The sequence below is a fragment of the Lissotriton helveticus genome, chromosome 4_1 (assembly GCF_964261635.1).
Source record: "Lissotriton helveticus chromosome 4_1, aLisHel1.1, whole genome shotgun sequence".
Taxonomy (NCBI): Eukaryota; Metazoa; Chordata; class Amphibia; order Caudata; family Salamandridae; genus Lissotriton; species Lissotriton helveticus.
In genome coordinates this window covers 1,367,351,105-1,367,363,714 of record NC_136063.1, presented here as the reverse complement: position 1 = coordinate 1,367,363,714, position 12,610 = coordinate 1,367,351,105, and the positions used below count along the sequence as shown (strand labels likewise).

Here is a 12,610-nt window from a genome sequence, read left to right as displayed (position 1 = left end):
AATGTGTATCTTACACCTAAGGGCACAAAACAGAGTTTCTGAGGCCCTCTAGTTGTTAAGTACCCACCTGGCATCTGCCCCAGCTGGAGATTGGAAACTAGTGGGAGGAGACTTTAATTGACCATTTGAATCCCTTGAGAGCAACTTAGAGGCTTTGACTAAGGAGGAAGATAGTGCATTGTCCATCTCCAAGCTAGTATTCACTCCAATCAAAAAATGGTCGTCTCTTGCCCTTTCAAATAACTGCCTTAAGTGCAACAATAATATGAAAAGCCATGAAAGTCGAACAACAAGTCATCAGAACACGACAAAGCAATGGCAGTTTACCACTGCTCAATTTTAAAAATCCAGTCAGGATTTATCACATTTCAATAAAATGTCCAAAGTATTATTAAACATAAATAGCTGTGGAGCAGTACAAATTAAACAGCGTTGCATATAAAGGGAGAACTTTACTTAAATGCTTGTTTGCGCTTTCCCCCTGGATTTGAACTCTATTCCATAAAAACCTTTCTATAAATTTGAAAGAAATACCCAGTATTTTCCACCCCCTAAGGCAGTATGCCTTACTTTAAGAAACAATATTTAGAAATGCTGGATAAAGAAAACAGTAGTCCGGTTGTTTTTCTACTTTTCTCCGTAATGTTATGAAGTGATAGAGTTTCAACACTATCCCTTACTCCAGTCACTAAAAACATCATATTTTGATGTACTCCCCAAGTAACGCCTTTACACTCCCTGGCTCTTGCAATGTACATTTTATTAACATGATATCTCTGTAGTTTAACTATAAAAGTGCTTGGCCTCTCAACATCCTTCAATCTTGGTGCTGATGTTCGGCATTCTCTTTACCCCAGGGCAAATGCAATAACTTGACTCCTCTGTGAAAATGTCAATTTGTAAAACATAAAACCTTTTTATGGGGATTTGTGGTGGGAATTATCTGGTCTTTGGTTTTAAATATTTGACAGATGTGATGCTAGGAGGCTTAACGCCTCAGTTGGAGAATAGCAGACGGATCTGCCTGCCTGTCACAGCAGCAGTCCACATCAACTACTCCACTGACCTGCTGAAAACCTCCTACCATGTATAAAGATCTCTGCCAGGCAGATGGAGATCATTGTGCCCTGAGCAGAGCCATGGTCAAGGTGGTTCTGCTGATGGTACTAAGGCTTTACAGGGCATGTATTAAAATGCCCACTCAGCAATGTTTTTGTCTATTGTTGAAAAACTACAAATACATTTCCCTGAACCCCCTGTGATTTTTTCTGAGCACATGGGAATCATTTATTTGGGTTACAGTTTGAGAAAACCAGGCATTTTCTGGAAGTTGTGAAAAGGAAAAATGTATATTTGAACGTTGGCCCTGAAAAGGGCGGACAGTTTGAGTTACAGTGACTGACAGCCCAGCATCAGCTGGGCGGCCTGACATAGGGTTCCATCAGCAGAGCTTGTGGGGGCTTTGTCATTAGAATCACGTCAGTTCCCCTGATGTTAAATACAGCGGGGGAACTGAGAGTATGAACTACTGGAAATCTGCCATGTTTGTGATGGGGTGCCCAGGGGCGGCTTCGTGAGAGCGGAGGAGAGTCACCCCGCTGGCAAAAATGCCCTACAGGAAAGCCCCAGAGATGGTAAATAAAAGTTTCAGGAAAAGCAGGACCACTGCTGCTGAGCGGTAGCAGTGAGAGGTGCACTTCATTTTAAAGTGCCCGTGTCTTTTTAGCCAGCCATCTTGCGACAGCCAGCCAGACATGCAGAGTTCAAACTTCTCTAACCTAGCTGTCTCGTGACAGCTGGGTTGGAGCAAGCGGAGGCCTCCAGTTCCCTCTGGAACACAGAGAAGGCAGATCCTTTTAATCATGGCGCTGTTCTCATGCTGGTGAGAGCAGCATCAGGATTGGTTAGGAGAATTTGCTGGAGACAGAGCAGAAAACGGATGGAGTGAGGAGGTCATCAGACGTCGTGCAGCAAGCAAGGTGAGTGGTTATTTCTTTTTATTTACACTTACCACTCCCCTTGCATTCATGCATGCAATGATCACACATGTACCCGCCTCCCCACCCTGACTACTTGCCAGCAGCCGCTGGGAGTGTCCTTTGTGATGGAGTATCCTTTGAGGTTGATTGGTTGTATCAAAGGGTCAGCAGAGGTATTACTTGTAGCTATGATAGGAATATGTCAGTTTCACAAGTTTGCAAAATACCTCTAATGACATATACCTTTCCACTACTGTTGACAAGCTGCTCCGTTGTAAACCTTTGAACCCTGTATTGTAGCTACGTAGTTGAGAGATCTCTGGGTAAACTGCTGGTGACAGGAATGCATTCCTATCAGACATCTGGTTTGTCTCTCTAGGAGTTTTAAATAATCCGTTTAAAAAAAAACTAATTTTATTAATTTTCCTCCAGTTACAGTACATAAAAATAGAATATTCAAGTTATTATTATCTGCATAGTAGGATCTCACATTTATACAAGGTGGTAAAATAAATCGCATAATGTTACTTCATGACTTAATCATGTGCCACATTTGTAATCTTGACTCATTTGGGACCTGGCACGGGGGCCATTGCCCGATTATGGCATCTCTTACTGTCCTGTTATTACAACAATTGTACTATTTCCATTGGCATAGCTAAGGGGTGGGTGGCGGTGGGGGCGGTCTGCCCCAGGCGGCCCTGTTTTGGAGGCGGCACCCGGGCGGCATGGGTTTCCTCTAGCGGTATGTACTTAAGTGTTCCTAAGTTTAATTAAAAAAGTCATCATATTTATTCTATTGTACTATTTTATGTCATCTGCAAATCTGTTGTGATGCTCACTTTACTGAGAGTGAGATGTCATTTCAAAGTAATGGACAATGAGAGTGGTAATGATGACTGATACATTGTGCTATCTTTCACTGTACTAGGCACATCAGTCTACAGTGGGTTCTGGGAAAAGTCAGCCTTAACTAGCACTCTTTTGTGTGATCCTAGGAGGCTTAGGTGTATGTGTTTAAAACATTCACATCATGTCTGTTCTTGAAGATTTCAGGAAATATTCCTCTGATATGTGCTGCTATTTATAAATTCCAAGAATTTGCTTCTCTAAAAAGCTCTTGACAAGAAAAACCTAGGCTTAAAAAAGAGTATCTATTCTTACTATCTACAGACCCACTTTATTATGTTATGTAATCTCGTTTTCAACAATTTCTCTATTAATGAGTCTTCTACGTATTCCTCAGCTCCTTCAGGGATTCTACCTATGAGAACATTACTGCAGCATGAGCTAAACTTATGGTTACTGACTTTGATGAAAAAATACAATCCTTTGTTTGAAAACCTCCTTAGACATAGACTACAATTGTAAGACACTTGCCATTCCTGCTGAAGACTGAGAAAATTCCCCAGTGTTCAATAAAGTAAAATTAAATTTCACAATTTGGAGCAATATGATTAGCAAATACATTCTACATCTGCATGTACGCTTGTGATTGTAACATCAGCAACATACCAAAAGCTTTGGCAACATCTCCAGGACAACTGCAACCACCGTCCTAAAGAAAAGAAGAAATAAAAAAGAAATTAGTTATTGCATGTGGGAAATATTCTTCAATTTGCCCTGCAATAACAAATGCAAAAATACCTATAATTCGGGTTTTCTCCAATAAAGAAGCATCTGACTGATTATCAACTGAAAGATCTTAGAACAAATACCAATGTCTAAAAAGAGTATTATAAATTCACAATGCAGCATTGCCATGTTGACTAAGCATTTAAATATTAATAAGCGAGACAAGAAAGGAACTTGCTGGTGGCTCTGAAGCTTTGTGAACAGGTTTTATATGAAATTGCATATGCTTTCACAGTATGTGCGCATCCAAGGGGGTTGCAGTTTCAGTCACATTAATGAATGCCAAAATAATTGCTGGGCTCTGATGAAATAAGAGTTGTGCTGAAATTATCTGATGATAAGACTTCAGCAATCAGCTCTGTACACAGCAGGCAATCAAACTTCAATACGGTCGTTTCCAAATATATTTTCAGACTTCACTTATCAAATCAAAGTTAGAGCCCAACACAAACCCACTTAAATGCTAACAACCTACTGAGAGCCATTTTGTATGATGAACTTGCATTAGACTGATTTCAGGCTGGATGATGATCTCTTCTCAGAGTTATGATATGGTGGATGTATTTAATCAAGTAACGAGTAAACTTCTTCAATTGTTTTTGTATCTTCAATCCAATCGTAACCAAAAGGATAACAATATCCACACCAAGGCATTCAACAAATACTATGAGAATACATTGTGGCTGGGCAGTCACAAAAAATATAGTGCAATTTTAATACAGATCTATATGTTTTCAAACAAATAAAGAGCTAAGAAAAGTAAATACTTTATGCCCTAAAATGATGAAGTTTTGGACCATCATAAAAACCGAGAGTTGTTTAGCAGATGGCATACCCATTCACTACTGTGCGCGATCCCAATTCTGAAGAAAACCGCTTTGCGAAAATGTTCTTTAAAAAAAAGTAGGACATTTTACACTGTACATTTTTCAAAAGAAACATCTCTTTCATGTGTTAGCCATTTTACCATTAATCAGCTCAATTAATGAACTACATTTTGTAGTAGGTAAAGTAATTCTGCAGCAGTACTACTTATTTACTCGAAAAAGCAATTCACAAACCTACAATGACGACCTACAACTCTGCCTCTCCTGTCTTTTGCATGCGGAGATCTCTGCACCTGTAAGTTCACTATTTCATGGTAAAAGGTGGGGAGAACTAGGGTGAGTGCTAAAAAGAAATGGGGACTATAAACTGCCAAGTGGGAGGGGGTTTAGGGAAATTTAAAGAGGGGTGAAGGGAGGGACATGGTAGCACAAACACAGACTCACAACTGAGTAAGCCCATTGCTATTCAGAAACTACACTGCTACATTTATAAGATGCCTAAAATAGCCATAAATGTCTCAAATGTAGTGCCTTGGAGTAAGTCAAGCACCAAACATGGCCATCATTAGTACCGCAACAAACTAGCATAAAAAATAATGGAGCCAGGGAAATAAAATAAGACACCATAGGAACAAATATTAAATTAATTAAATTATTTCACATACATATACATTCCCTGAAAAACCAAAAGGTTAAATTAACATAAAGAAAATTTCAGTGACAGCATAAGTTGTTAAATGTATATAACCACTGATATTCACCAGTTATTGTTATCTCAAGTAATTATAACGTGTGCCCTAAGGTACACCTCAAACCCCACCATGCACAGTATTCTCATCAATAATTTTATTTCAGATTTTGCAGTGATCTTATCATTGATGTCACACAAGATGTCATGAGTGATGTAATATGTGGGGTAATTAGCAGTGCATAGTGTGGTGCCCGAGTTATTGTTACATTAGGAAATAAGTTATAGGTTACTTGAGATAACTATAACTGGAGAATTTCAGTGGTTTTCCATGTTTAAAATGTTATGTTGTCACTGAAATTTTCACCTAACTATAACATTACTTTACCCTTAGTTTTTGTGTGAATTTCAAAGCTTTTTTTTTCATAAAGTGATCTTTTATTGCTATACATAAAGCCAAGCCCTGGACAAAGGCTGTGCACAGTGGGGGGCTTTAGGCCAGTTCTTGTGGCCAACCGCCCACAGGCAGCCAACCCCATGCCACATATGGCCTTTGGCTGTGCATGGCATTGGGTTTGCTGCAGGTCCTGACCTGCTGTCAGCTCTTGCGTCCAACCCATTGGCACGGCCCCCTCCCTAAGCGACTTTGGGCTCCAGGGACCCCATTCCCTGGGGCATTTTATTTTTAAGGGGAGGGTGTGCGTAGTACCCCCTTCCAATGCCAAGAAAAACATGCCATTTTGACTTACAGAAATGATATGTCCTTTAAGACCATGGGCAGAGTCAGCGCACTCGATGACTGCACTTAGCTGAGGGTAACCTACACCGGTCTTGATTCGAGTAGTGCACACGGATCCTGAAATAAAAAAGGGGAAGGGTTAGATTGTAGTATGCCACTGTTACTATTCATGTGTTAGAATGATAATAAGGGCCTAGTGAAGCTTAGAACACTCAACACTATGTCTCAACTTGCTGTTCCACTTCACCCTCTACAGCATAAATAAATGCTTTCCAGTCTCCCATTACTTCTTTAAAGAGAAATATAAAGGGTTTCTGGCAGGAACACAATGCAGTTCCAGGTTAATATCAGCTCCTGAAGTGAGCTTTTTAGTATTCTTAGCAAAATATACACTCTGAGAGGGGACACTGTACAGAAAACAAAATGTGCAGGAACTAATGGATACTGGTTTCCATTACTTTTACTATTAAAACATTTCACTAGTTTTTGCAACCATTTATACAACGTCAGTATTTTTCTTTATGCCTTTAGAACAAATGTGTTTATAATTATGGATAAGATGCTCTCTTTGAAACAAATGTTCACTTGTTTTCTTGCACAACTGCTAGACATCCACACATATTATTTCAAAGAGGAAGAACAAAATAAAAGACAATAAGAGAGGACACACCCTGCTGCCCCCGCCACTCACTCTTGTGTAGCCTATTTTTTGGCAAATGTCCACTTTCTCCTTAACTCCAAGTATCCTGACCACACCATTCGTCACCCTATCAGAAATGTTTTATGTTCTTCTTCAAATTTGATTTAAAAAAAAACATTTTTATTGTTCTTTTACATTAATTGGTACTGATTACAGACATCTGAAATTGTAAGTACATACAGAGTGCACAGCCGTGCCAACACTTAAGTTCTTCTTCAATTTTTGATGGTGGACTTACTTCCCTCTTCCCTACTATTCCTAGCACCCCTTCTCCACCTGAGTGGTTTCTTTTTCTCCTCTGTACAGTGCTCCAATGCTACATAGATAGATTTTAATGCCACCTAATTATCTGAAATAAATACACACGGAACAAGAATGATATGAGGTAACTTGCTCTAGCAATTGACTGATTATATCATGTGGGAAAGTGGATTGTTAACCAGGGGGGTGGGGTGGGGCTGTGGATGAACTCTCACAAAGTTAAGTGGCCCTGACCTCAAGAAGCAACAAATGGGTTTCAAAGATGAATCCTGGACTTATCCTTATGTCTGTGGCTCAGCACTATAATGTTCATCACAAAATATGTTTTTCAAGTATTTTAGCAGCACCAAAACAGCATTAAGTCAGACAACTGAATACAAATAATTCTTAAACCAATTTAGTAACAAGGAATATTATGTGATGAATACAATGACACCAAAGCATCAACAATTAGTAAAGATGATTGGGAATTAGAGAACTAAAAAGCATCTATAGAAAACAACTGCATGGGCCCAGGTTAATGTTAGTATTGGTGCATAGGTGACTGTGGCCTTAGTGCAATAACAGGTTGACTGTCCTGGGGCATGTCAGATAAACACTAAAAGATCAACCTCTTAACTGTTTTAACTTCTGCCATAGCCATTTTGTTGAAGGTCCAAATTGTCCAGCAGGCCAATGAATGACACTATGACTACAGTTGCTTCCACAAGATTGGATAGATACAATTTGGGTTTTCCCTGAAGACTTGAGTTTGGCGGCAAATGATCAGACTGGTCAACAATTGAAAACTGTAGCGGCAACACTCAGGTCACTCTGCTACCTTTTTCATGCTTTACATTAAAACGTAGGGCTTTATTTAGAATCTGACTTACGGGGTATTTTGGCAAAACCTAGCAGATATCTCGTCCACCGTATCACAGGTGCCATAGACTATAATGCAGCAGACGGGACACCCAGAACATTTGTGATGGAGCATCTCATCCACCAAACTTAAAATAAGGCTCTAGTCCTTTTTCTGGACCTCAACATTTTCTAGTAAGGCAAGGCAGACCGGAATGCAGGCAGAACTCCACAGGTTTGGATAACTGTGTTTTTAATCCTCCTTGCAGTCTAGAATTTTACTGCAAAGATCTCAGAGCAGGACAAACTAGAAAAGTCACTGATGTCTAGCCTTTGTAAGATAGTCTTGGCACTTTGTTCCAGTCCTTCACAGATAGATCATTTTCTAAGTTCCAACTTTTCCATGAGATGAATGCTCCTAGACTATCAGGAGCTTTTCTTGGAGACACAAAACAGGGATCTAAGGGTTAGGGTAGATGCTCCTATCCCTGCGTACATAAGGCTACATTCAAATACCAAGTCTTACTGGACTGCTGATTCCTTTTTCTGAGGGGGATTCTTAAAGGAGTACAGTAGTAGGTTTAGGAGAATATTAAATATGCTAGTAAAATGTGTGTAAATTGTGAATTTAATGTTCTGCAAAATGTATTACTTTTCACATTAAGGAATTTCATACAAAGGTTTTGCAAGCCGGGGGATCATTCTTACCAAGAGACATTTTCTGCTTGAACCAGCCTCCAGCAAGTATCTTGTAAGACTTTTAGATGCAAACTTTGCAACATTTCTGTAAACAAATGAAGTACTTTTGCATAACATACATACAGAAGGGAAGCACTGCAGACCCTCTGAGAACACATTTCAGATGTTTGGTTCAAGAGGAAGCAGGATCCAGGACCTGAATTTTTCTTTATGTCGAAATAAAACTTCAATATTTAGCTTCTTTAGTTTTTAGCAATGTTCTGCTTTCCAGGCGATTAGAGCCTCCAGATATATTGGTAATTCAGCAGTAGTTCTTAGAGGGCTCTAAACATATCTTCACTAATTTCCTACACAGGGCCTTCTTCAAGTCTTATGTAATTCATCTGACTTGTGTATGGCTAAAAGAGTCCCAGAGAGCACTATTCTAGGTTTCCAAAACAACAAAAAAGCTACCGCAGATGAAGAAGCTGTCTTTAAGGACTGATCATAAGTAAGCAGTGAATTGTTCTTCTTCTAGGCAAACTTCATTATTTCTGCTACTCATGTACCTTGCCAACGTGTTTCAACCTCATGTGGTGGACACTAATCAAAATGGTCTTCCTCGGAATCAACAGCATTTTTCTATCATTGTTTGTTTTTTCAAGTGCACATATTATTGCTTCTATATCATTGGGCTAATGCTTGTAATCTTTGGTCTCATAAAAAATGTTTTGATCATTCTCTGAGTTTGGGGTCCGGGTCTACCCTGTTGTTTCTTCTGGGTAGTATTGTGTGTACCACTCCCTGACATCAAGCTAAGTTTCCATCAACGGTTCTATAGGATTCATTGTTTGTTTTAATTTGGATACCTCACTTATGCATTACCACAAGTGTCTCATTGTCGGGTCGCCTTTCCATCCATCACTGCATCTCCTTTCAGTAAGCCTACCTGTCATCCATTTCAGTCTGGTGTGGAGGCGCAGCAAGTCAACCAGGCGTAAAGTAAATTGTACTTTGGTCGGCAAAAGCAATCTTGCATTCTGTATCAGATTCTATTATTAAAATTGAGCAGTATTAGGAATCAATTACATTATCCAAAACCTCTTCTGGTATATAAAAGCATTTCCTTATTTCCCTGTGTACTCAACTATTAACACTCTTCTTCATTATGAATATTTCCATGTGAGATGAAACAGTCCATATCAAGAGTGCACTGCACATGGCTGAACCAATCACCCCTTGTGGCAAAATTGATCATGCCTTCAGTGTTGCAACATCTGCTGTGAGCAAGTCAAACTCTCTCCATGACCATTCCACATTTAATTTCCTGTTTATTGCGTGTATGCCAGCTCCTTCACGTTTTGTATAAATTTACTATTTATTTCATGCAACGCGATGCAGCAAGAAAACTTACTATGCCACATTGTATGAAAGAGAAAGAGCAGTGCTTCTCACTGCCCTGTCTGTAATTTGTTAGAGTTGGAGTTTTGTTTCCTTTGCGATTGGTTGGTTGCATGCTGATGTACACCAGATGTGGTTCTCCTGACATATTAGGCAGAAATATGCAGGTGGGTATAGTACCACACTTGGTGGGTACAACAATTGTGGGGCCACTGCCTGCAGTGAAATGTACAGTATCATGTTGAAAATGCCAATCAAATATTCTTTTTTTTTTTTAAGAAGTGCTTTATATTTACAAACATATAAAGTATTTCTGCACTTTTGTTGTGCTGGTGCACTGTGTCATGCCTAGTGCCAACACAGGCACCTTTGCACTGTATTGCACTGTGTTATGGGCAGTTTTGATTTTGTGCAAGAAGGGGTACAGGGATTTCTTCCTGAATACAAGCAATCCAAAGAAGCATTTTCCTCTATCTATGTGTGATGCAGTAGTCATCATGCATAGAAAGAGGAGAAAAAAAATGGTTCTCCTTATTACCCCATCCACAGGGAGATTAGATGGAATCCATGGTTTACAAACCTTTGTAAATCTGGAGTTGCATCAAATCCATTGGTGGATGCAGAGAAATGCCAATGATTGCCCCATGGAATGCTTACCAGTTTGAAATGTTATGTAACACAGCACAAGACACTGTATTGTTTTACATTTCTTTACAAAGACCTCTGTAAATCTTACTGAAGCCTCTGAGTTATCCTTGCGTCACCTTGTGTGACACAAGGACAATGCAAAAGCTTAGTAAATCTGGGCCTCAGTTTCTTTAATCGTGCTACCTATTCTAGAGGCATTTAGCTGAGCAGGGATTGGATGATTGGCAGTTTGGGAGAGTTATGTGGTGATAAACTATGAATAAATTGAAGGCATATTGTCGTGCATCCGAGTAGAAGCATGTCCAAACCAGAACGTGCTTACTCAAGACATGAAAAAGAAAGTTTAGCTGTGGTATGGGTGTGTGAACACTTCCATGCATTCCTGTACAGAAGGCCTTTTACACTGGTAGCTTATCGTCAAGCTCTACTACCAATATTTGACAATCCAAAGGTCAAGATGCCTCCTTGCATTGAACGATGAGGACTACGGCTACAAGCGTACACTGCTGACTATTTTTCCAGGGTGTCCATTCAAGGTCAAGGCACTTAATCTAGGTCAGCTGATGCTTACATCAACTTCATCATAAAATCAATCACACCAGCTGCCAATTCGTTAGGCAAGATTATCACTGCCACAAGTCATAACTGGGACATGCTTACGTTGAAAGAGATAACTACACATCAGTCCTGGAACCAGCACACTTGACCTCTCACCAATGTGGGTGAATATCAAAAATACAGAAATGTCAAAGATGAACTGTCCATAATTCAAGAGGGAGTTGTATTATGAGGGCCGAGAAACTTGATTCCGTAGAGTCTGCGGCAGTAAAGGATTGAAGTAGCCCATGAAGGACATAGGGGAATCGTTGACACAAAAAGAGCTCTCCCAGACCGAGTCTGGTTTTCATTTCTCGACAATCGAGTTGAGAAGGAATTAAAGGCCTGTCCTCTATGAAACTGCCTATCTACAAAAGTTACTAAGCACACCCTAAACATGCCATAACTCCCGAAGCATGCCTGGGAGAAGATAGCCATTGACTTCTTTGGTCCACTCGAAAACAGACATCCCCTTATGGTGGTCGTGGACGAATATGCGCAATTTCAATTAATTGAGGATTTCTCCACCACTCAAGAACGAGTCACTGAGAAACTGAATGACATCTTTGCAACATGGGGTGTTCCAGTCAAACTAAAATCTGACAATGGTTTTTTAATAGTCAGGAATGTAAGACTTCTTAGAGCATCTGAGTATAAAGCATCAAACAAGCTTTCCTCTGAGGCCGCAGACCAACTGACTTGTCGATAGATTTCTGAGTACGCTAAAGAAAGCTATGCAGAGTGCTCAATTTACACACCGTTTTAAACTCTACATTGCAAAGCTCACCCTTCAACATCACACTCGGCCACCAGTGAAAGTTTGGCAACATTGAATTTGGGAGAACAAAGACAATCAATATACCCCAGCGGACCAATCAGAGAGAAAGAACTGAGAATGCAACTTTAGGAGGGACTTTGTTGAGAAACAAAAGATGAAGACATATGCTGAACAAAGACAAGTGAAAAAACTTGCCTGCCAGAAAGGAGACAGAGTGCTCGCACAGCAGATATGGAAAAGAAAATCTGATGCTCCCTTTGATGCAGAACCTTTCCAAGTGGTGTCGACCAAAGGACACATGCTGACTGCCCACCACCCTGGAAAGTCTTTTACCAAAGACTCTTCTCACTTTAGGCATTTGATTCCTAGTTCACCAGACTGCCAAGACTCTGAAGCACCTATTACTGCTGCTTCCTTTCCACCATCCCAGCAGCTCATGGATCATGACGATGACAGGTCCCAACTTCGCACGAAACATTCAGGTCAAACAATCACAGCCCAAAAGTGATTCATTAAAGAGATTTAAATGTATATATGTGTATATCTTTTGCAAAATTGTTAAGTTTTTATTTAACAGAGTGCAAGTTTACAATGACGGAACCATTTTGGCTCCTGATTAACTCCGTAGAACTATGATGTAATGAACCGAGTGTATTGCAGTAAAGGCTGATTTAGAATGTTAAGTTTGTAGGTACACACAGAAGAATAAAGACGCGTGATTCAAAGCTCCGCGTGTGGTGCAGTCCTACTAGAGGCTACAGTATCTTACAAGCCTCTCACATGAGATGGGGTGCCGTTGTGTGATTTTCATGTGGACAGGTCCATAATGCACAATACAA

At 40.0% G+C, this 12,610-nt stretch overlaps 1 protein-coding gene across 1 annotated transcript in view; it reads right to left on the bottom strand.

Moving 5' to 3' along the window:
- GMPR (guanosine monophosphate reductase) overlaps positions 1 to 12,610 on the bottom strand; it is a 429,723-nt gene that overhangs the window by 96,519 nt on the left and 320,594 nt on the right. Inside the window, exons 6-7 of the mRNA XM_078687924.1 lie at positions 5,879 to 5,985; positions 3,495 to 3,537 (exon numbers count right to left, since the gene is read on the bottom strand). Coding sequence (XP_078544050.1) covers positions 3,495 to 3,537; positions 5,879 to 5,985 — 150 coding nt within the window. The remainder of the gene's footprint in view (positions 1 to 3,494; positions 3,538 to 5,878; positions 5,986 to 12,610) is intronic.